This window comes from Musca vetustissima, unplaced genomic scaffold, assembly GCF_032173495.1.
Source record: "Musca vetustissima isolate MV318-11 ecotype Yass unplaced genomic scaffold, APGP_CSIRO_Mvet_v1 utg1735, whole genome shotgun sequence".
In the NCBI taxonomy this organism is placed as follows: Eukaryota; Metazoa; Arthropoda; class Insecta; order Diptera; family Muscidae; genus Musca; species Musca vetustissima.
Genome location: NW_026887582.1, coordinates 71,778 through 98,237, shown reverse-complemented (window position 1 = coordinate 98,237; position 26,460 = coordinate 71,778). Strand labels below are relative to the sequence as shown.

The window sequence follows — 26,460 nt, the reverse complement described above, 5'->3', positions numbered from 1 at the left end:
ACCACTGGCAGGCAAGAGTTTTTGCATTTTATTTATTTCAGAGCTCCGAAATGCTCGCTCCAATTCGAGTAAAGAGTGAACCTTGCTCGAATTCGAGCGCGAGTACTCCTGCGAGTAGAAAAAATAAATCGAGTATACTCTATTTCTCTCTGCCACTCAAATAAGAGCGCAAGTGCTTCGCTCGTTTTAGAGTGGGAGTGAAATACGCTCAATCGAGCAGATTCCACTCTTGGCGAGTACTCCTTTTCGAATATCACTTTTTTAAATAAAAAATGAAACTCATGGTATAATAATAAAAGGTAACAGCAAGTGTTGTTGTACAAAAAACGATACAACAACCACATGGAAATTTGTTGTTGTAAGTTCTACTAGTGTCAACTCATTTGACAGAAAAATGTAAACAAACAAACAAATTATCATCAAATTATTTTTATTTTGAAAATGGAATATTTTCGAACCCTCAAAATAAAAATTGAAAAACATGAATGAAAATCTATCAAATTTATATTTCTATCGCTTCCACATCTTCCCTTTAATTGAGCCATTGCCATATATATGTGTAACACATATGACAATGCTGGGAATAGCGAGTAATTCCTTCAAGAAAGATTTGCTTCCTCAAACTTTCCCAGCAGGCAGATTGAGTAAATTGAATACGGGAGCACATTAATAAAGAACAATTTCAAATTGTATGCGTTCCCAATTTTCCTGTTGGGTGATTTTTAAAACCATAATTTGTCAAATTCATATTGACACTAGTATTACGTTGGAATCAAATCAGCTGGGATTTGCTGTTACCTTTTATAATTGTACCATGAATGAAACTAAATAAAAATATTTTGATTTTAAAACTGAGTAATGAACTGCTTAGGTATTGATGGACTTTCTTGCAAAAAAGATTTTTATTTGAACCTTGTATGTGTAAACATGATCGATCAACAACAAAAACTGTTTGCTACCACACACGCAAATCACAAAAAAATATTTGTCCATTCGATTTCATTCGTAGAGTGAACTCTTACTCTATTTCGAGCATTTAGACTCTCACCCCTTTTTCATTAACGAGGAGTAGTCGCGAGCATTCCCAAACAAAATGAAAGAGTGGCGAGTATACTCCTCAGAAAACTCGTACTCTTCACGTACTCCCACTCAGGAGTACTTTTCACTCGCGAGTAAAATCGAGCAAATCGGAGCTCTGATTTATTTATTTTATTTATTTATTCCAAAAATGCAATTTGAAGTCATTAAGGCCGATTTCAATTAAATTGCAAACTATACTACTCCATTTAACAAGATTTCTTAATGATATTTCTTAATGATATTTCTTAATGATATTTCTTAATGATATTTCTTAATGATAAGTTATTATTCTAAAAATCATAATATATTTGAATGTTTGGCAAGTGGCTAACTACTCAAGTAAGTGTATTAATATCACATATTCAATATTAGTAATAAACAGCATTGCATAAAATATAAGAATTTAAATTTGTATATTATAAAAAAAGATGACATACTTTGATTTAGGTAGAAAAATTGAGAACTACTCCAAAAACATTAGTAAATAATATTATAATTTGTTTAGATATTTTAGACATAAAATCAATTTAAGCATACCCTATTTTACGTTTCGAAGGTATTGCGGAAAGGGTTCATTATAAATCATATTTATAGAGCACAGATAATTAAGTGGAACCGTAGTGGTCTATTATTTTATTATTATTTTTATATGTGCTGCTTGATAATGAAAATTGTTTTAGGGAATGCGGGAGCTTATTGAAAGTTCTGGCAATTCGCACCTGAAATGATTTATTCATCTGACCGATAGCTCTTTGAACAATTAATTAGTTTGTTCTTTTATAAAATTATTTATAAACAGTTTTTTGTTTAAAACTTTTGTTTAAATGTGTGTAGGAAGAAAATATTGACATTTGTTTCGATATTCATCACATTTAAATTGCTAAATTCAGTATAAATTCAAAACATAAAAAAAACGCGGATAATGCACAGATTAATTAGAATTAAGGCATTTAATGCAAATAAAGGCTGTCATCTGTCTAGCCATTAAGTACTGTAATAATAAATACTAACCTGATTATGTATTATAGGGCAAAAAAAGTATATGTTGGCGGTTTATTATTTTACTGCTGTGGAATGATGCTCATGGCTATGACACGGGCCAAGGCAAGTGTAATAATATTCAGCTGGGCAGCAGGTGTGATGTACTCTACTCTCTTTACGATGCCTTATCTTCTAATAGCGCATTACCATGCGATGGGAACGGTAAGTACATGATTGTTCTTGCAATATAGAATAAAACTTTTAAATTTTATATGCAGTTTGAACTAAATGTAGATGGATCGGCAAAACTGGGATCTGGTGTACGAGGTCTGGGGACTGATGTGGCCATCGTTAGCAGTATGGTATTTTTAGCCCAATTTATTCTGTCCATATGTATGGGAACGATCGTATCTGTGTCTGGAACAACCACCGCTGTAGTTAGTACAGCCAGTTTTCTTAGTTTTTGCGGAGCATTGTCTGCTACTCAAATAATGTATTTGGATCTATAAACATTGTATCAAAATGTGTGTACATTTGTTTACGTGGTTGTTGTTTGTATGTAAGGTATATGTGTATGTAATATCTCACTAAATGTATAAATATGTATTTAAATAAAAAAATTTTGGTTTCTAATTGTTGGGCCAAGTTTTGGGGATAATCTCAATATAACGATACAGTATTATATTGCCTGAATGTCCTCCATATAAAGCTCCAACTTATAGGCATTTTCAGGTTCTAGGGGTATTATTCACCATATTTGAGCATTATGAGTTTTATAATAAAAATTAATTTTTAAAGAAGTTTTCTGTCCAAATAAAGACACATATAGTTATAAATTATCGACGATAGATAAAATATCTATGCCCTTTTTACAAAGTCAATATGTTTCTAATAATTTAAGATCTATTAAAAGTCCAGGTCCGGATGGCATTCCTAGCATAATTCTTAAGTACTCCGATACATTAGCTATCTCTTTAACGCTGTTGTTTAATTATTCCCTAAAATATAGTCATTTTCCTACCTTCTGGAAGAAATCCTATATAGTTCCTTTACACAAATCAGGTAGCTTAACTAATGTCTCGAATTATAGAGGAATTGCTAAATTAAGTGCAATTAAAAAATTATTCGAAAAATTGATTACTGATGTAATTTCTCATAAAGTTCAGCCAATCTTAAGTAAATATCAACATGGTTTTCGTAGTGGCCTCTCAACCATTACCAATCTTATTCAATTTTCCTCAACCGTCATAAAAGGTTTTATTCAGCGTAATCAAACCGATACAATTTACACTGACCTCAGTAAAGCTTTTGACAGGGTTAACCATGAATTTTTAATATATAAATTAATTCAAATTGGTTTCAGTATAAATTTAGTTAAATGGATATCATAAAATGCAATAATCCATTCCAAGTTGCTAATGTGTGCAGACGATGTCAAATTGTTTATAAACCATAACTCCATGAAGCATGCTGATTTACTTCAAAACGATTTAAATAGCCTTTTTCAATGGTGCGAATTAAACTGTATGGATTTAAACCTAAAACAAATGTAAGAATATGTGTTTTTCCATATCTTCTACTTTAACAAGGCAATACAATATTTGTTTAATTTAGAATTGTATAAAAATACTACTTTTTATTGACCCCTGTTTTGGTCCTTAATTATTCGTTAAAATGTATGCGCTACCGTTTATTGCAACCTTGGTTTAGCGCCTTTGACATTTTAACGTCTAATTAATTGCCACTTGCTTTGCCGCCTCCTTTAAGCATCAAGGAGTACCATTCTGTCAGTCGGACAGACAACACTGCAATATCGTTTGCAAGCACGCATATCGTTGCGCACAGGCATATCGTGGCCAAAGGTAATATTGTTACCAACAACCAACGTACTAATAAACATTGATGGGCTAAAGAATTCTCTGATCCCTATATTACAAAACAACTTGTTACATCTCTTGTGCGACCTATATTAGAATATGGCTCTGTTGTATGTGATCCCCAGTATGCAATATATTCCGATAAATTTAAATCATTGCAGAAACAATTTCTACTTTTTGCACTGAGAGGTTTACATTGGAATAGGGATTTTGTGTTGCCTTCTTACACTAGCAGGTTAAAATTAATTCGATTGCCTGCATTAAAATGCAGACGTATTATGTTGAACACTGTGATGGTAATTAAAATCTTAAACGGTAATATACCCTCAGACTTCCTAATTTCATCCATTAGAATAAATGTTCCTTTTCGATCCAGTAAATATTATCAACCACCTAGTAAAATGTGTATTGATTTCAATTCTGTGTATTCTAAAGTAGACTTTTGCATGAATATAGAACTAACAAAATCTAATATAATTGTATTTTTAAATGAATAATACAACTTAATAACAAACTGGCTGTTGAAATAGATTTCTGTAGCTGGTTTTCTATCCCCTCTCATATTCCATCGTAATGCGGATTATGGTGTGTACGCGATCCCTACGAAAGGGGAGGTCGCCCCCTCGGTCGGCAGGGGGGGGGGGGGGGAAAGTGAGGCATGGGACGTCGTCATCTGCATAAACGTTTTCTTCAAATCCCATTTCATTTATGTTAATGAACTCTAAAAAAACTCCTAAAGACTATATTTTATTGTTGTATTTTCTTCTTTGTTCTCTTAGATTCTAAACGAAACAACATTTTATTAAAAATTAGTTAACTTTTACATATATATATATATATATATACATATATTAGCTGACCTGGCAAACGTTTTCGGCATTTTAGATTTGTTATTCAATTTGTATTCAAATCTGTGTTTTTAGAAATGTCCATGAAAACTATTGGTACAGAAAAATTTTTTATATCACCCGCATACCAATCTCAACATAATTTTTTGCAGTATAGAGTTTCGAGTTCCAGTTGAATTGGGAAAACTACTGTTTAAGCAAGAATTGCTATTCAAAATAGTTAAATAGTTAACCTCTAATTTGAAAGGCCGTAGCCGTTGAAATCTGTCTACTCCTTTTTATTACATCCTTGTAATAGTATGAGGCTGACAGATTTCAACGGACATTTGTTTACACTTATGAGTTTGCGCCACCTTTAGGCATCTTTGTGTTATTGTTATTATTACTTGGTTAATTTTCGTTGTCTGACATTGAGCGTCTATGTCATCTGGTGAGTAAAACTGGTGGTGAGGCTCGAGAAATCTTCTCGAAATCGTCTCTAGTTCGGGACTAAAGTCGATTCAACACGGAATTAATAGTTGTCTTTCCGCAATGGCAATTTATAACATACCAACGAAAAATTGGGATCCGATCGTGGTATTTCTTTGTTTCCAAAAATTGCCCAAAGTGACACACGCTTTATGGGAGCAAAGTGTTAAATCCAAATCGTCTCTTTCATCTTGGAAAGAGTTATATGCATTCTTGACAGAGAGAATTCGAACTCTTCTGTGTTTTCATGAAATAAGAAATGTCACATTCGAAGAATAAAATCAATTCCGTTTCGTCTAAATGTGCATCATCTACTCCTCGTTCGTCCTCTGATTCTTGTTGCGTTCTTTGTTCAGAGCAACATACACTATATTATTGCTATCGGTTTTTAAATTGTACACCTGCCGATAGATTTAAATTGGTCAAAAAGCATCGTTTGTGTAAATTGTCTTCGTAGGGGACACGAAGTCAACAATTGTAACAGTCGTACTTGTCGAAAGTGCAATCAGAGACATCGTACTCTATTGCACAGAGATAGCTCTATTGTGAGCGCTCCGAGTCAGATGGTGACTCCTACACATTCTAATTTATCGTCTTCGGCACCAGCTTTTCGACCACGAAATTTTAATGTAAATAGTAATGGTTCGCCCTCTTTCACTGTGGTTAATCCACCCGCATCGGTCGGCACTGCTATTCGACAGACATTTCACGCCACGCAGAACAAAGCAGTTCTATTGGGAACAGCCATGGTCAATATTGTTAATAATGGTGATTGTTATCCTGCTCGAGCGCTAATAGATCCGGCTTCTGAGTCGTCTTTCATTTCCGAGCGACTTCAGAAGAAATTGAAGCTACCGGTCAAATCCACAATTTCGACAATTCGCGGAGTAAATTGTACTGTCGCTACTACATGTCGAAAAATGTGCTCGTTGAAACTTAGCAGTCGTTGTAATAGGTCTCACAGTTTGGAAACGTCAGCATTGGTAGTAGATTCCATATCGGGAAATCTTCCATCCATTTTGATTACTTCGGATCTTAAATCTGATTTGTCAAATATAGTTTTGGCAGATCCCGATTTCCTTGAATCTCGTCCAGTAGATATTTTGATAGGAGCAGACTTGTATCCAAAAATCATACAAAATCATAGTTTTCGACTCTCGTCTGGATCGCTGTTCGCTCAAAATACAAAATTAGGCTGAATAATTACTGGTCCTATAAAATAATTGTTTTCGTAAATCGTACGAAATCGTTGTAAGGCGACCCTCAACAAACAAACCACAATTTGGCTCACATATTGCGGGGTCCCAAATGGCCCTTTCGTTTCGCGGGGTCCCTAATGACTCTTTCGTTTCTCGGGGTCCTTCATGGCTCTATCGTTTCGCGGGGTCCATAATGGCCCTTTCGTACCACAGGTCCTTTCTGGCCTCACACAACCGCAGGGTCCCTAATGGCTCTTTGGTACAACAGATACTTGAAGATCTGTATAATCGCGGGGTCCCTAATGGCTCAATCGTTAGTTTGTAAGCATGTTTTTTGAAAAAAGTAAAAAAAAAATGTAAAAGGTTTTGCTCACATTTGTACTATGCCGTTATTTATAACTAATTATATTTGTTAAAACATAAGGATGTTTCAAGGGAGACGGCAAATGTTTAGGCAAGAATTGCTATTTAAAATAGTTAAATAGTTAGCCTCTAATTTGAAAGGCCGTAGCCGTTGAAATCTGTCTACTCCTTTTTATTACATCCTTGTAATAGTATGAGACTGACAGATTTCAAAGGACATTTTTTTACACTTATGAGTTTGCACCACCTTTAGGCATCTTTGTGTTATTGTTATTATTACTTGGTTAACTTTCGTTGTTACCGACTGGCTACACGCACATATCGTTGTGATCGGGCTTAAATAGTAAGCCACCGTACATATTGTTGTACCATACAGGTAATATCGTTACCAATAAATACTCGGCATTTTACTGATAAACTATCGTGTTTTATTTTATTTCTTTCTTTATTTCTCCACTCCTGAGTTCTATCGTGTACTGGATTTACTAGGAGAGCCTCTCACTGCACCTTACATACCGCCTCCACCTAAGTCCCTATAGTGCGGACTTAACATTTGGTTGAAGTTGCACATGGAGGTGAAAAGGAACTTTTTATTAAAACATATGGATGTTTCAAGGGAGGCGGCAAATGTTTAAGCGAGAATGCTATTTAAAATGGTTAAATTCTTAGCCTTTAATTTGAAAGGCCGTAGCCGTTGAAATCTGTCTACTCCTTTTTAGTATACCCTTGTAATAGTATGAGGCTGACAGATTTCAACGGACTTTTGTTTACATTTTGAGTTTGCGTCACCTTTAGGCATCCTTGTGTAAACATACATTATTAGTACATGATATCTCTCGTTGTAACCCTTCGACTGGCCACACATATTGTTGTGATTGATCACCAGTGCTTAAATTGTAAGCCACCGTACATATAGTTGTACATTAAGGTAATATTGTTTACCAGTAAATAATCGGCATTGGTCGAAACCTTTACTAAAAACATATCGTGTTTTATTTCTCTTTTATTTTATTGCTCACGAGTACGTATTGGGCGTACTGACTCTATTGGGAGAATACTATTGCACTGTACCTGCCAACCACCCAAGTCCCTATAGTGCGGACTTAACAACTAGTACATAAAAAATTCTCATGGGGTGCCAAATCTTCATACCAAAATTATCAATATAGGTGAGAGGGGGCCACCTGTGAACACTTTTTGTTTTCAAGCCTCATACATTTTTTATTTTATATTTGTTGGATTTTTATAAATTTTAACTTATAGGTACAGATATAACCTTTAAAATGAATATACATTTTTTCCATAAGCCGATCTTAAAAAATATTTTCAGGCGCGATTTCGACCTTGCGCGCAGTTTTTTCGATTTTGAAACACCATGCTTTGATATGTCATCCTCCATTTGATATTTCCATCGAATTCATGACCTTCCCCTTCTGCGTGAACCATCAGTAGGCTCGCTTTTATATGCTGGAGAATCCTCATCTATTCGCACAAAATGGCCTAGCCACCGTAGTCGCTGAAGCTCGCTACGATCGACTATGTCGATGTTCGTGTCGATCACCGCCATCGCAGATCGGCCTTGTTACTAAACTCCTTACTTAAACCATAGTAGCATATGGTGGCCAACAATATTATTTTCGGAATTTCAAAACTGATGTCATTAGTGTTATTTTTGGCGGTACCAAGGTATATAAAATCTTTGACTACCTCAAAGCTGTAGTTCTCAAGTTCCACGGTTGGGCCCCCTGTCTGGCTACGTCTCTGATGAACGCTGGACCTAATTCAGTACGCTGTGCAAAATTTTGTCTGAATCGGACATTGTGAGTTTGGTGCATCATTATCTAAATCTGAACCGATTGTAACAAAACGTCGCATACATAAGTACGGGCCTAATTCAGTGCGCTCTAGACCTAATTCAGTACCCAGTGCAAGATTTTGTCTCAATCGGACTAAATTTGAATCTTTGGTGCTCCATTTACACCAAATCGGAGGAAACTATATCTAAATCTAACAAAATTTCGCATACATCAATCTGGACGTATGTCAGTACTTTATGCTAAATTTTGTCTCAATCGGACCAATATTGGCAGTATGGTGATCCATTTACATAAAATCGGACGAAACTATATATGGGAGCTATATCTAAATCGGAACCGATTTTAACAGAACTTGACATATATCATGTTGCCTTAATCGCACCAATATTGGTAGTTTGGTGCACCATTTACCTAAACTCGGACGAAACTAGATATGGAAGCTATATTTAAATCTTAACCGATTTTCTCCAATTTCATTAGAGTTCGTCCTTGGGCCAAATAAGTGACATGTGCCACATTTCATCCAAATCGGATCATAAATGCGACCTGTACTTTGTTCACAAAAATACATGGACGGACGGACAGACGGACATGCATAAATCGACTCAGAAATTGATTCTATGCATATTCTCAAAAGCCATGGGCTTATCTCAATTCCTTTTGCCTGTTACAAACATATGTACAAATACATAATAACCTGTACAGTGTGGTGAAGGGTATAAATAGGTGGATAGGCAGTATTTTACGCACGTCTTTTATGTAAACTAAGTTCAATAGTTCTTATGCAGTAAGATTTTGCAAACTCAGCTGTTTTATGACCAAACACAAAAATTATTTAAAACCTTTTTTCAATTTGCAAAGTTCAGTTTGAAGTTATGTTCTATAAAAATAACAAAAGTTTAATTAAATTAGAAACTAATTCTTTATATCTTTAGGCAGGTTCCAGATAGAGGGCAATTATTGATGCAGAAAGCTTAAATTTTCCCGGGGAACATACCAAATAAATTTTTCTTTTATTCCTAATTTTTAATTTATTTTTATTTTTAATATTAAATGCAATACAAGTAATTTGATCGTCCTTTGTTTGTTTATTTTGGCGCAAATAAAAATGTTTTCTTGAATCAGCTGTTTATTTGCTGAATCTTACTAAATATTGTCTGTTTACTTTTCTCAGTATTATCGCAAAAGAGAGTAAAAATGGTTTAATCTCTAAACTAGAACTCACTGAGTAAATGTTACTGGAAAAGTAACCAGACACACCTACTGTCGGTTTTGTGCCTTTTCACCAGAAAGATAAAACAAAGTAATGTCAATATAACGTAAAGTTAAATATCTGGGAGTCATCCTAGACAGGAAACTTAAATGGAAAAACAACATACATTAACGGGTCGACAAAGCCCACAAGAAAAGGAATTGGGTCTTTTTATTGAAGAACTTTGCCTCCCAGATCACAGTACAGTACAGCAGGCGGGCAGGATACAATAAATATAACGACGAGCAAAAAAAAAAACTATAAAAGTGAGAACTTCCAAAACTGTACTGGAGACTGAGAAAAATTTGGGGTATTTTGATTATCATTTTCTCTTAATGTACTTAAATTTGATAAGAACTTATTAAATATTTGTTCTTTTTCTGTAAAATTGTTTGTTATCTTGGTTTGTGGTGTTAATAGATGAAGATTATGATGTTGTTTGTATTGACGATGTAATTTGTTTTTTAGCATTAGAAGAGCGAGCGTTAGCTGAGTTCGTTTTATTTTTAAGCTGTTTTGTTTTTGAGTGCCACGAATTTTATAATTTGCTATTTATAATTTATTTTGTTTCACCAAACACGTATTTTCGGGTTACTCTTGAGTGAAAATAATCTGGAAAAGGAAAAACCCAACATTTCAAAAGACAAAAAAGTTGAGAAATCCGATGGTACATATTGTTTTTAAACTTCCTTTGATAATAGGAATTCAACTATATAATGTAGAATACATCATAACTATAATTTTTATTATTCAGAAAAGTTATTATACAAAAGTACAAAAAGTACAAGTACAAAAAGGTGTGACTATACCAAGAACTTTGATACTTAAATTTAATATTTTTCAAAAAGTGAGTTAATCTATGTGCACCGAGCGACTCATTTAATGAGAACAGTTGCAACTTTTAATACTTTTCGGAACAAAAGCAGGACTGCACATATGAAAATGCTGCGAATTGCAAGTTATTCCATGAAGAAATATTTGCTTTATCAAACATTCCCAGCAGGCAGATTGAGTAATTTGAATACGGGAGGACATTAAATAAAGAACAATTTCGAATTGTATGTTTTTCCAATTTTCCTGTTGGGTGGTTTTTAAAAACATAATTTGTCATATTCATATTGACACTAGTATTACGTTGAAATCAAATCAGCTGGGTTTTGCTGTTACCTTTTATAATTGTACCATGCCACCCAACATTAACTTGTTTTAAAGCGAATTTACATATAACATCTAATCTTGATTAAAAGGTGAATCAGGGTTTATTTTCTTAATCGCAACTTTTAATTTAAATCATTGTTTTATTTTAAATCATGATACTACTGAATACAACGCGGGTTTTGTAAGCTCTCTCACAAAGTACCAAAATTTGCAACTGTTTTTACATGCCGTTTGTTTTAAAATTTAACGGTTGACAAATACTAAAATGAAAGAGCAAAGAAAATTAAAAAATATTTATAGAATTTTTGTGTTTTTAGTTATTTTTTTTTACGCAATTGCAAAAACATTTCCATTGTTATTCCATGAAAATTATAATTTAGAAATATTTGCTTTATCAAAATGGTATGTGTAAACATTCCCAGCAGGCAGCAAATATGCTGTATGTAATTGAATAATTTGAATACGGACCATTTAAAGGCGCGTTTAGGACATTAAATCGATCGATTTGTAAGAACAATTTCTAGCATGAAAATGAAATGAAGTTGATTTGTTTTTTATTTGTTTACCAATTTTCCTGTTGGGCATTTTTCAATTAAAATTTCCATAACTTTTTTAGGTTTCTCTAAAAACATAATTTGTCATATTCATAAATAAATGTTCACACTATTTATGTATTATTTTAGGGAGAAACAATTATTGTTTGTATTTAAAATTATCTCGTTTAGAAATCAAATCAGCTGGGTTTTGCTGTTTTTTTATAAATTTATTTGCAGTTTTTATATGAAACTTTTTTTCATAAAATTAATTTTATTTAAAATTCGTAACAGCTAGTTTATTTTGGGTATTACAGTGAGAAATAATTGATCTCCCAATTGATTGATGGCCTTGATACATGAACCATCAACATTAACTTGTTTTAAAGCGTTAAAACGATTTACATATAACATCAGCTGTTTTGTTCATTTATCTGATAGAAAATTAAAAAATGGTGAATCAGGTGTGAACACAAAAGTAAAAAATGTATGTAAAGAAACAATTTTGACATACATACAAAATGTCGTATGTACATATGACATTGATGACAAAGCTTTACAATCGGATTTACATATAACATTCAATCATGATTAAAGGATGAATCAGGGTTTATTTTCTTAATCAGGACGAATTTACCTTGATTTATCATACAAATTTAAATCACCGTGCGGCAGGGTTTATTTTAAATCATGATCAAAATCATGATACTAATGAGATGCAACGCGGTTTTTGTACGAAAAAAAACTCTCTCAAAATTTGCAACTGTTTTCATATGTTGTTTGTTTTTAAATTTAACGGTTGCCAAATACAAAAATGAAAGATCAAAAGAAAATAAAAATTATTCATAGAGTTTTTCGTTTTTATGTGTTTGTTTTTACTTTCCAAACGATCACAGCATCGCAAAATGTTTCCGACGTTGTAATTCTTTCTTTCATTATTTTCAATTTGCCAACACATATTTTTGGCGCAAATTAATAATTTTGTATGTATACTAACAAACATCAGCTGATCGGCATTTAGGTCATGATTAAAAGTATGTGTAAACTATTAGGGTGTATTTTTGGATTTCGTTAATCGAGTCGATTAAAAATCGTATATGTGAGTGTACTTTTGAGCTGGGTCTGAAAGGAATATGTAATTTGTATACTTTAAAATTCAAAGTTCGTTCAAATCCATGGTACAATTATAAAAGGTAACAGCAAATCCCAGCTGATTTGATTCCAACTTAATACTAGTGTCAATATGAATTTGACAAATTATGTTTTTAAAAATCACCCAACAGGAAAATTGGGAACGCATACAATTTGAAATTGTTCTTTATTAAATGTGCTCCTGTATTCAATTTACTCAATCTGCCTGCTGGGAAAGATTGAGGAAGTAAATCTTTATTCAAGAAATAACTCGCTATTCCCAGCATTTTCATATGTGTTACACATATATATGGTAATGGCTCAATTATAGGAAAGATGTGGAAGCGATAGAAATATAAATTTGATAGATTTTCATTCATGTTTTTCAATTTTTATTTTGAGGATTCGAAAATATTTCATTTTCAAAATAAAAATAATTTGATGATAATTTGTTTATTTGTTTACATTTTTCTGTCAAATGAGTTGACACTAGTAGAACTTACAAAAACAAATTTCCATGTGGTTGTTGTATCGTTTTTTGTACAACAACACTTGCTGTTACCTTCTATTATTATACCATGGTTCAAATCCAAAAATGTTGTCTAACAAAAAAATTACAGAAGCTTACAAAAATTTTAAATTTTTGAAAAATCGTAATGAATATGTAAAGAGTGGCTTGCCAGAAATATATGCTCCTACAAGATTTTTCAAATATGTACAATTTTCAGTTTTATTGAGCTGACTTCAATTTTAGGTAATCAACCGCCTGATGGAAACATTGTTTTATTTTGGGCTAAATTAGCTTTCGCAACGCCATCTGAATCTGAAGTTTTAATTTGATTTTGGCTATGTATCAGGTTTTTGGTAACTATTTATTTCAATTCTTTTGTCCATATACCATTTTTGGAAAGATTAAGAGGTATCTTGGTTTGCAAAATTGAATCTTCTCGGCCATTTTGTCTGTAACCAGCACCGAAGAAAGTAAAAAAGTGATATTTTTCATCCGAAACAAGATTTGATAAAAAAAATTTTATTATTTTCCAATTTTTTTTATTCTACATTTCCTAGAATTTTTTTTTATTGGTGAGTTGATCTGAATCCATTTTTTTATTTAGCTACATTCATTAAATATGTCTGCTTTTTATTAGAATGATATAAATGTTACTACATTTATATCTCTAAAATCCTCTGCTTTAAATCCCCGCAGACAGTTAATCTGGTGCCAATTCTTTCAAAAGGTAATGAACAGCTTAATTTCTTAATCTCTTTTTATTTGAGAATTAATTCCATATTGTTATTTCTTTCTGTTCATTAGTTTTGGCACCTAATACCTTCTACTGATTCGCTTAGGCATAAGAAAGCAAAAACAGAAAATACTGGTTTAGTTCAACCACTAGACTTGGGCACTCAGACTCCGTACACGTATCAGCATTTGTAGTGCGGAACTTGCATTGACGGTGATCGATATAAGAAAAGAGAATTACTGCAAAAAGAACGCAAAGAAAAATTTGCTCCAGCAACACACTAATAATTTAAAAAAAAAACTATTTCTAATGCTAACGAAAGTCTGGTTAATCGACATCACTCAAGAAACCATAATTGTGCAAATGTTACCGAAAATCAAATAAAAGCCAATAATTGCCCACATGCTTGCGATACAGTGAAGCCTAAGTGAGAAGAACCTCAAATTTGTTAAAACTTGAATATCCAATGGAATCCTTAAAAAATGCAGTTTTAAGTATAGTTTGATAATTATATTTTTAGTTATAATCCTTTTTTTTGCCTGTGGAAAGTATTACAATTGACAGCAAGTGAAGTGTAATATATCTGACAAGAATTGTTTCTTTTTTTTGTGAATATTGTGTGGCACAAAAAAATTGTTTTATACATTCAGTGCTAAAAAAAATCGAAAGTAATTTATTTGCTGTTAATTGGTTCTACTGTAGGTAGAGCTAACATTTTGTTTCCCCAATTTAACTTGTGTTTCTTTGTTTGAGATGATCAACAGTGCTAAGTACATCACAGATATACAATAATCATTACGTATATACCAAACATACATACATGATATTCATTTACATGCCGTAATTTGTATACTGGGTTGTGTACTTAGCTAAATGTTGATGACCCATATATTTCATTTTTCATAAGCGTTTTTATGTTTCAAATGTTGCAGATGATATGTTGCGAGACGGTTAGCAACATTATCGATGAGAAAGCAAACACTCAATGTAAATGGATGTAACTCAATTCTCTTTTAAGCTCTACTTGATCACTCTCAGCGAAAGGCCTTTCGACGTGGGAACAGTAACACCGAGAACGAGTAAGTGAGAACGCTAAATTCTCTTTATTGTTTATACCCTTCACCACACTGTGGTAAAGGGTATTATGTCTTTGTGCATATGTTTGTAACAGGCAAAAGGAAACGAGATAGACACATGGTTCCTTTTGAGAATATGCATAGAATCACTTTCTGAGTCAATTTACGCATGTCCGTCTGTCCGTCCGTCTGTCCGTCCATGTATTTTTGTGAACAAAGTACAGGTCGCATTTATTATCCGATTTGGATGAAATTTGGCATAGGTCACTTATTTGGCCCAAGGACGATCCCTATTGAAATTGGGAAAAATCGGTTCAGATTTAGATATAGCTCCCATATATATTTTCACCCGATATAGGCACCAAAGTACCTATATACCATTCGATTTGCACGAAATTTGGCATAGCGTACTGAATGAGGTCCAAAATGATGTGTGCTGAGTTTCGTGAAAATCGGGTCAGATTTAGATATAGCTCCCATATATATTTTCGCCCGATATAGGCACCAAAGTACCTATATATCATTCGATTTGCACGAAATTTGGCATAGTGTACTGAATTAGGTCCATAATGGTGTGTGCTGAGTTTCGTGAAAATCGGTTCAGATTTAGATATAGCTCCCATATATATTTTCGTCCGATTTAAGGTAAACGTGGCACCAAAGTACCTATATATCTTTCGATTTCCACGAAATTTGGCATAGCGTACTGAATTAGGTATAGAATGATGTGTGTTAAGTTTCCTGAAAATCGGTTCAGATTTAGATATAGCTCCCATATATATTTTCGTCCGATTCAATTTAAATGGTGCACCAAAGTCCCTATATATCTTTCGATTTGCACGAAAGTTGGCACATCGTAATCAATTAGGAATATAATGGTGTGTGTTAAGTTTCCTGAAAATCGGTCCAGATTTAGATATAGCTCCCATATATATTTTCATCCGATTTAATCTGAATGGTGCACCAATGTCCCTATATATCTTTCGATTTGCACCAAAGTTGGCACAGCGTAATGAATTAGTTATAGAATGGTGTGTGTTAAGTTTCCTGAAAATCGGTTCAGATTTAGATATAGCTCCTATATATATTTTCGTCCGATTTAATGTAAATGGTCTACCAAAGTCCCTATATATCTTTCGATTTGCACGAAATTTGGCACTGCGTTATGGATGAGGTCTGGAATGATGTGTGTTAAGTTTCCTGAAATCGTTGAAATCGGTTCAGATTTAGATATAGCTTCTATTTCATCTGTTGAATATGGTCAAAGTGGTGAAGGGTATCATATAGTCGGCCCCGTCCGACTTTACTACTTTCCTTACTGGTTTTTTATTTATATGCGTGTTCAACTTTTAAGAACATTTGTTTTGGTTTGTTTGCTATCTATCGAGATGTTTTAAGAATATCAGTCTGCGATCATTGAACATTAGTGTGGGTACCGCATTTTGTGAATAATTTTGAGAACCCCTTTTAATTAGATTTTATTAATATATTTCAATTAAATAATGCATTATAAATTCGAACTTATTAATCAATTAAGAATAATTTCAATGCAGCTTTTATTATCTAAGTTTGTAGTATATAGTTTACTTAGGTTAATAAGTTAATATTTTCGAAAAAAGAATCTAAAAATGTTATGAATAAGCCGAATAATGCTGCATTATAAAATGAATAAAATTAATATGTTTAACGTGAACTAAATAATTTTATTGTTCGTTGCCATTGCAAAGTAGGGTTCCAGGTTAGCCTCAAATATGGGTTCACGGAATAAAATACTTGTTTCGAAAATATGTAATTCTGTGACATGGTTGGGAGGGTACGTCGGACGCAACAACAGCAGTCGTCCTGACCAATAACATAAACATCAGTGAAATAATCTATCTTTCTATCCATATCGCAATATCCTAATGATATTCAAGGAGCACGTAAAATTAAAATAATGTAGATGTAGCTGGAAAAGGAGCCCAGTAGTACTGAACTCACCCCTCACGATGAGTGATAAGGCCGGTTGTAAACGTGCTCTGAATTCTACTGAGTGCCACAATACCATCTTCCAATCATAATAGAACGTTATATGCTACAATATATATTATTTTTGGCGCCCAACGTGGGGCTCGAACATTAATCATTTACAAATTTACCATCTTTTGAATTTTACGCCTCTTTGGTGTAGGTTCAAACATTTTGTTCGGCTTCACCCTTTCTTCTGATTTACTCTACTATATTTCACTTTAGCTATATTTCTTATTTTCTTTTAGAGATTTTCTGTCAAAATTAGTAGATTTAGAAGAATCACAATTTCGTATTATTTCTTTATAACCTGTTTTGTGGAAATCTCATATCAACACTCACTCACTTTTTCGATGCTAATGTATTTGTTCTTAGTCTGACTGGAACACAGTTTCTGGTATATTAAGCTGGATCTGACCACAGAATAAGACATAGCCATTGCTATCATTTCTCACAAGAATAGGACATTGGTTTAAGCGTTGCTTCCAATCCGACTTGTAACTATTATTTTCTTTTATTGCCTCACTTTTAAATTTTCTATTTCATTGATGTTTTTGTATGCAGTAACTAACCTACCTGAAAGCTTTGGTAACGAACAGAAAAAAATTATTTGTCAACAATTAGAAGGAGTGTGTTTGATTTCCCAATACTTCACTAAATATTTCCTTTATATATATTTTTTTTTTTTTAAATTAATTTAGTTTAACTTAGAAGAAAATATAAACAAAAACCGTAATCGCTTTCAGAAGAACAAAGCCAAATACAAATTGGTTCTTATCTTCATCTTTTAAAATTTTGAATCCACTGGATCCATAATATTAGTCCTTCATATCGTAATACAAGTTTTTATAACTTTCTTATATTTTTATATAAACAAAGCCCTATTTTGGAACTGATGATACTTTTTATCATGGTTGTAAGAAAAATGGAAAATATATATTTTTGATTTTTCTCATTAATTTATGGAAAAGTAAACATCATATGAATTATATAGCTTTCTGTTCAACAGGAGATACTCTTGCCTTTGATTGGTACTTCTTGGAAAATTTTATTTTTGTATATTTTCATAGAAAGCAGTGTGCGGATTTTTTCAATTTGAGGGTATTCATATTGCACATGTTTACGTAGTCAAAAGAGAAACTCTACTTTTTTATTTCGCTTTGTTAGACCCATACTAATACATAATGGCTACTAATCCTGCAAATTTATCTGCCACTTCTGAAAGTGGTCGTCTGCCAACTTGTAATGCATGTGGTGAGCCTATTGCATCTACATCGGTGTTACAGAAGATAGCTTGCGGTCACGTTTTTCACAAGGCATGTTTAGATGTATGTATAACATCGAGACCATATTGTCCGATCTGTAATACGAGAATTTCCATAGAAATTCAGACTCCAAGCACTTCACAAGTCAGGACAAGATCGCAAGCGAAGAATACAACTAACTCTGCCACATCTGACACAGCGAATACCGTTCAAGGTGCTGCTAATGTGTCCCAAAATAATGATCGTTCCGATCCCATATCTAGCGACAACATTCAGGAGATGGTTACTAATATTGTTTCCGCTCAGTTCACTGCATTTAGTGCCCAAATGACACAGTTGATTGAACAAAATATATCAGCTGGTATGTCAAGGCTTATGTCCAATGTTTCTCCTCGCAATCCACCTCAACAAAACGTCACCTCCCCTCAACAGATGCAGACGCTTTCTGCGGTGGAAGACCGAACGTTCAGGGAACTATTTGGTATTACACCTCACAATGAGCAAAACAATGCAGCTCCAAATAGACCACCTGTAAGTTCTCACAATCAGGGATTGAATATGTCAGGATATGGTACCAACGCTTCATCGGACCTTCAGGCGCGCCCAGATAAAGTTTTACAAATCATGTCAAATTGGAAACTGAAGTTCAATGGTGGTTTGAACGGCTTATCAGTTGAAAATTTCATATATATAGAACCGAAGTTTTGACAGCACTGACCCTTCAGGGAAATTTTGATTTATTGTGTGGGAATGCTAGTTCCTTATTCGATGGAAAGGCCAATGACTGGTTTTGGCGGTACCATCGTTCGGCAAATTCTATAAGGTGGAATGATTTGTGTAGTGCTCTAAGAGAGCGGTACCAAGACTCTCGTACGGACGTTGACATACGGGAGTTAATAAGAGATCGAAAGCAGAAACCCACAGAATCTTTTGACAACTTCTATGATTCAATTGTGGCTCTAACCGATCGTCTTAAAATGCCTCTTTCCGATAATACATTGGTGGAAATACTGCGCAGAAATCTACTCCCTGAGATTCAGCATGAACTTCTCAACATAGAGGTAAAGTCTCTACAAAGTTTGAGAGACCTCTGTAGAAGACGGGAATTCTTTATGCAGGACATGCGTAGGAGGCATGGGTTTGCAACAGCAAAGCCAATGCCTTTGGGGAAACGGGTTTCTGAGATAGATATGGATGAGAAGGAGGTTATGGAGCAACCGATTCTGCCACCTGATGAAATATCAGCTTTATCATTAGTATGTTGGAATTGTAAAAAGAATGGACACCGTTATCAAGAGTGCCTTTCGGAACGCACAATCTTTTGTTACGGATGCGGTGCTCCCGACACATACAAACCCAACTGTCCTAGGTGTGGTTCAAAAAACTCCAGGGGGATTGCACCGAAGATTGCAAACAGTCCACACAGATCGACAGATCTGGAGTAATAATACTTAATAGACCTTTTATATCCGCACAAGACCATAAAATTCAGAACCAGACACATTCAAAATCCACTACTGATGATTTCAAAAATCCATATAATTTGTCGGCTTCATCAGATACACTGATGGTAAAGGACCAAACCCATTTTAGTTTTAAACCTCTACATATTCGTGTAAAGGAATACATTATTGCCAGGGAACGAATTTTTAGCGAAAATCAGCCTAAGAAAAATACAAGATCATCTCGCAGAATGAAATCTTTTTGGAACAAGGTAAAAACATTTAAGAAGAATCTGGTTTGTTCCCTTTTAGATAACCCATCTGACGTGCGACCCTACGCGGAAGTTGAGTTATTTGGGGATAAAATGCTAGGACTCCTCGATACCGGAGCTTCAGTTAGTTGTGTGGGCTCTAATGCAGCTAAAAAGATTCTAGATTCTAAATTGCCATATAAAAAGTTCCAGTCAACAGTTCGTACTGCGGATGGCAAGGGGCAAAATGTGGTGGGTTTCGTCGAAACGGTTATCACATTTAAAGGAAACAAAATGCCAATCAATATATTTATTATCCCAGGGTTGGATAGGGACCTTTTCCTAGGTATTGATTTCTGGCAGAAATTCAATTTGTTGCCAGCTGAATTGCAACGGAGATCTGTCAATTCATTAGCAGGGTTATCAGAACTTTCTGTCCAGATACATCTTTCGGAGAGTCAAAAACAGCAACTTGATCAAGTGATTGCTTTGTTTCCTTCCTACGCCAAAGAAGGTCTTGGCCGAACTAACATTATCTGTCATACTATCGATACGGGTGATGCTAAACCCATTAAACAGCGTCATTTTCCGGTGTCCCCTGCCATAGAAAAATTGATCTATGAGGAGCTAGATAGGATGATAGAGCTTGATGTAATCGAAGAATCTAACAGTGCCTGGTCTTCCCCTGTAGTTCTACACAGGAAACCAGGTAAAAATCGGCTTTGTCTGGACAGTAGAAAGGTCAATTCTGTAACGGTGGGGGATCCATTGCCTCAAATTGATGGCATTCTCAGTCGACTTCCGAAAGCGGAATTTATTACCAGCCTTGACCTGAAGGATGCCTTCTGGCAAATTCCTTTGGATCAGAAGTCTCGGGAGAAGACAGCATTTACCGTCCCAGGTAGGCCCCTGTATCACTTTAAAGTTATGCCATTCGGGTTATGTAATGCCCCTCAAACGATGTCCCGTTTGATGGACAAAGTGATACCGGCGGTCCTTAGGGCGGAAGTGTTCGTCTATCTCGATGACCTTCTGATCATATCAGAATCTTTCAGTAGACACCTCGAAGTGTTAAGGAGGGTAGCAAGGAAGATTCGAGAATCGGGCTTAACAATAAATGTCGGAAAAAGCTACTTCTGCGTTCCTGAAGTGAAATACTTGGGTCATGTGGTTGGCAAAGGAGTAATTTGTACTGATCCTGAGAAGGTATCGGCCATCTCGGAATTTCCTCCTCCGAGATCTGTGAAGCAGGTCCGAAGGTTCCTGAGAATGACCGGGTGGTACCGAAAGTTCATCAGGGACTATGCTTCAATTACCACGCCTATAACTGACTTGCTGCAAGGCAAGAGAAAATTTGTATGGAGCGAAGAAGCGCAAAAAGCTTTTGAAGTTTTAAAGTCTTATCTGAGTTCAGCCCCTGTTCTGCACAGCCCCAATTTTTCACAGCCGTTTTACATACACTGTGATGCTAGCAGGACAGGAATAGGAAGTGTATTGGTACAGAAGAATGCGGAGGGTGAAGAAGTTCCTATCGCCTTTATGTCGAAGAAACTCAACAAAGCCCAACGCAATTATTCGGTTACCGAACAAGAATGCTTAGCAGCAATGCTAAGTGTCAAAAATTTAGACCGTACGTTGAAGGACATGAGTTCACAATTATTACTGACCATGCGTCATTAAAGTGGCTCATGTCCCAGTCGGATCTTAGCACAAGGCTGGCTCGATGGGCTTTAAAACTACAGGGGTTCAGATTTAACATACAGCATAGACGTGGTAGTTTAAACATTGTCCCTGATACTCTTTCGAGGGTGAATACGGAGGATCTTTCGGCACTTTGTGGCTTGTCTGACATAGAAGAAGACAATGGATTGTTTGTGGATTTAAAATCCAGTCATTTTCAGTCTGACCAATATTCGCAGCTTCTGGACAAAATAGGAAAAAATCTCGAAAATATGCCAGATCTTAGAATTATGGACGGTTACATTTATCGCCGTACAGAGCATGCCATAGGAGAGCAAATTCACGACGACCTTGTTTGGAAATTATGGATTCCTCGCGATATGATTCCTGACGTTTTAAGGAAAGCTCACGACCATCCCCTTTCATCGCATGGTGGAATCAACAAAACTTTAGCTAGAATCAGGAAATATTATTACTGGCCCAACTTAGTTGTCGATGTGAAGGAATACATTAATAGGTGCGAGGTTTGTAAATCCACAAAGCACCCGAACACGGTACTTAGACCTCCCATGGGAAAGACCACAGAAAGTTGTAGGTTTTTTCAAAAGCTCTATATAGATTTCCTTGGTCCGTATCCAAGGTCGAAATCCGGACATATCGGCATATTTATAGTTCTTGATCATTACTCAAAGTTTCCATTTTTGCAGCCTGTAAAGAAATTCACAGCCGACGTTGTTATAAAGTATCTGGAAATGGACCTCTTTCACACATTTGGAGTCCCGGAGACCATTGTTTCAGATAATGGCTCCCAATTTAGGTCCAATAGTTTCAACATGTTGCTAAAGCGATATGGGATTCAGCACGTCTATACAGCTGTTCATGCTCCCCAATCCAATGCTTCGGAACGGGTCAATAGATCAGTGTTAGCGGCAATAAAATCCTACGTGAACCCAGACCATAAAAATTGGGATGAACTTCTGAGCAGCGTGTGTTGTTCTCTGCGTTCATCAGTGCATTCAGGTATTGGAACTAGTCCTTATTATCTCACGTTTGGTCAAAACATGATTACGAATGGTGCCACCTACTCCCTGCTTCGGCAGTTGGAGATGTTGGAGGATAGGTCAGTACGGTTCAATAGGAACGACTCTCGTGACATTGCGGCAAGAAAAGCTTTGGATGTACAACAAAAACAGTTTGCTCGAAATGAAAAAACGTACAATTTGCGTTCTCGTGAGGTAACCTACGAGGAAGGTCAGGAAGTTTTCAGGCGGAATTTCAAACAAAGCTGATTTACTCTACTATATTTCACTTTAGCTATATTTCTTATTTTCTTTTAGAGATTTTCTGTCAAAATTAGTAGATTTAGAAGAATCACAATTTCGTATTATTTCTTTATAACCTGTTTTGTGGAAATCTCATATCAACACTCACTCACTTTTTCGATGCTAATGTATTTGTTCTTAGTCTGACTGGAACACAGTTTCTGGTATATTAAGCTGGATCTGACCACAGAATAAGACATAGCCATTGCTATCATTTCTCACAAGAATAGGACATTGGTTTAAGCGTTGCTTCCAATCCGACTTGTAACTATTATTTTCTTTTATTGCCTCACTTTTATATTTTCTATTTCATTGATGTTTTTGTATGCAGTAACTAACCTACCTGAAAGCTTTGGTAACGAACAGAAAAAAAATTATTTGTCAACAATTAGAAGGAGTGTGTTGGATTTCCCAATACTTCACTAAATATTTCCTTTATATATATTTTTTTTAAATTAATTTAGTTTAACTTAGAAGAAAATATAAACAAAAACCGTAATCGCTTTCAGAAGAACAAAGCCAAATACAAATTGGTTCTTATCTTCATCTTTTAAAATTTTGAATCCACTGGATCCATAATATTAGTCCTTCATATCGTAATACAAGTTTTTATAACTTTCTTATATTTTTATATAAACAAAGCCCTATTTTGGAACTGATGATACTTTTTATCATGGTTGTAAGAAAAATGGAAAATATATATTTTTGATTTTTCTCATTAATTTATGGAAAAGTAAACATCATATGAATTATATAGCTTTCTGTTCAACAGGAGATACTCTTGCCTTCGATTGGTACTTCTTGGAAAATTTTATTTTTGTATATTTTCATAGAAAGCAGTGTGAGGATTTTTTCAATTTGAGGGTATTCATATTGCACATGTTTACGTAGTCAAAAGAGAAACTCTACATTTTTATTTCGCTTTGTTAGACCCATACTAATACATAATGGCTACTAATCCTGCAAATTTATCTGCCACTTCTGAAAGTGGTCGTCTGCCAACTTGTAATGCATGTGGTGAGCCTATTGCATCTACATCGGTGTTACAGAAGGTAGCTTGCGGTCACGTTTTTCACAAGGCATGTTTAGATGTATGTATAACATCGAGACCATATTGTCCGATCTGTAATACGAGAATTTCCATAGAAATTCAGACTCCAAGCACTTCACAAGTCAGGACAAGATCGCAAGCGAAGAATACAACTAACTCTGCCACATCTGACACAGCGAATACCGTTCAAGGTGCTGCTAATGTGTCCCAAAATAATGATCGTTCCGATCCCATATCTAGCGACAACATTCAGGAGATGGTTACTAATATTGTTTCCGCTCAGTTCACTGCATTTAGTGCCCAAATGACACAGTTGATTGAACAAAATATATCAGCTGGTATGTCAAGGCTTATGTCCAATGTTTCTCCTCGCAATCCACCTCAACAAAACGTCACCTCCCCTCAACAGATGCAGACGCTTTCTGCGGTGGAAGACCGAACGTTCAGGGAACTATTTGGTATTACACCTCACAATGAGCAAAACAATGCAGCTCCAAATAGACCACCTGTAAGTTCTCACAATCAGGGATTGAATATGTCAGGATATGGTACCAACGCTTCATCGGACCTTCAGGCGCGCCCAGATAAAGTTTTACAAATCATGTCAAATTGGAAACTGAAGTTCAATGGTGGTTTGAACGGCTTATCAGTTGAAAATTTCATATATATAGAACCGAAGTTTTGACAGCACTGACCCTTCAGGGAAATTTTGATTTATTGTGTGGGAATGCTAGTTCCTTATTCGATGGAAAGGCCAATGACTGGTTTTGGCGGTACCATCGTTCGGCAAATTCTATAAGGTGGAATGATTTGTGTAGTGCTCTAAGAGAGCGGTACCAAGACTCTCGTACGGACGTTGACATACGGGAGTTAATAAGAGATCGAAAGCAGAAACCCACAGAATCTTTTGACAACTTCTATGATTCAATTGTGGCTCTAACCGATCGTCTTAAAATGCCTCTTTCCGATAATACATTGGTGGAAATACTGCGCAGAAATCTACTCCCTGAGATTCAGCATGAACTTCTCAACATAGAGGTAAAGTCTCTACAAAGTTTGAGAGACCTCTGTAGAAGACGGGAATTCTTTATGCAGGACATGCGTAGGAGGCATGGGTTTGCAACAGCAAAGCCAATGCCTTTGGGGAAACGGGTTTCTGAGATAGATATGGATGAGAAGGAGGTTATGGAGCAACCGATTCTGCCACCTGATGAAATATCAGCTTTATCATTAGTATGTTGGAATTGTAAAAAGAATGGACACCGTTATCAAGAGTGCCTTTCGGAACGCACAATCTTTTGTTACGGATGCGGTGCTCCCGACACATACAAACCCAACTGTCCTAGGTGTGGTTCAAAAAACTCCAGGGGGATTGCACCGAAGATTGCAAACAGTCCACACAGATCGACAGATCTGGAGTAATAATACTTAATAGACCTTTTATATCCGCACAAGACCATAAAATTCAGAACCAGACACATTCAAAATCCACTACTGATGATTTCAAAAATCCATATAATTTGTCGGCTTCATCAGATACACTGATGGTAAAGGACCAAACCCATTTTAGTTTTAAACCTCTACATATTCGTGTAAAGGAATACATTATTGCCAGGGAACGAATTTTTAGCGAAAATCAGCCTAAGAAAAATACAAGATCATCTCGCAGAATGAAATCTTTTTGGAACAAGGTAAAAACATTTAAGAAGAATCTGGTTTGTTCCCTTTTAGATAACCCATCTGACGTGCGACCCTACGCGGAAGTTGAGTTATTTGGGGATAAAATGCTAGGACTCCTCGATACCGGAGCTTCAGTTAGTTGTGTGGGCTCTAATGCAGCTAAAAAGATTCTAGATTCTAAATTGCCATATAAAAAGTTCCAGTCAACAGTTCGTACTGCGGATGGCAAGGGGCAAAATGTGGTGGGTTTCGTCGAAACGGTTATCACATTTAAAGGAAACAAAATGCCAATCAATATATTTATTATCCCAGGGTTGGATAGGGACCTTTTCCTAGGTATTGATTTCTGGCAGAAATTCAATTTGTTGCCAGCTGAATTGCAACGGAGATCTGTCAATTCATTAGCAGGGTTATCAGAACTTTCTGTCCAGATACATCTTTCGGAGAGTCAAAAACAGCAACTTGATCAAGTGATTGCTTTGTTTCCTTCCTACGCCAAAGAAGGTCTTGGCCGAACTAACATTATCTGTCATACTATCGATACGGGTGATGCTAAACCCATTAAACAGCGTCATTTTCCGGTGTCCCCTGCCATAGAAAAATTGATCTATGAGGAGCTAGATAAGATGATAGAGCTTGATGTAATCGAAGAATCTAACAGTGCCTGGTCTTCCCCTGTAGTTCTACACAGGAAACCAGGTAAAAATCGGCTTTGTCTGAACAGTAGAAAGGTCA

At 35.3% G+C, this 26,460-nt stretch overlaps 2 protein-coding genes across 2 annotated transcripts in view; both read left to right on the top strand.

Annotated features, from left to right (window-relative positions):
• LOC133335153 (proton-associated sugar transporter A) overlaps positions 1-2,576 on the top strand; it is a 34,556-nt gene extending 31,980 nt beyond the window's left edge. Inside the window, exons 6-7 of the mRNA XM_061543457.1 lie at positions 2,109-2,283; positions 2,340-2,576. Of these exons, the coding sequence (XP_061399441.1) occupies positions 2,109-2,283; positions 2,340-2,570 (406 nt within the window). The 3' untranslated portion in view covers positions 2,571-2,576. The remainder of the gene's footprint in view (positions 1-2,108; positions 2,284-2,339) is intronic.
• The window catches only part of LOC133335168 (uncharacterized), a 400,201-nt gene that overhangs the window by 350,950 nt on the left and 22,791 nt on the right, over positions 1-26,460 (top strand). The gene's annotated exons all lie outside the window — the stretch shown is intronic.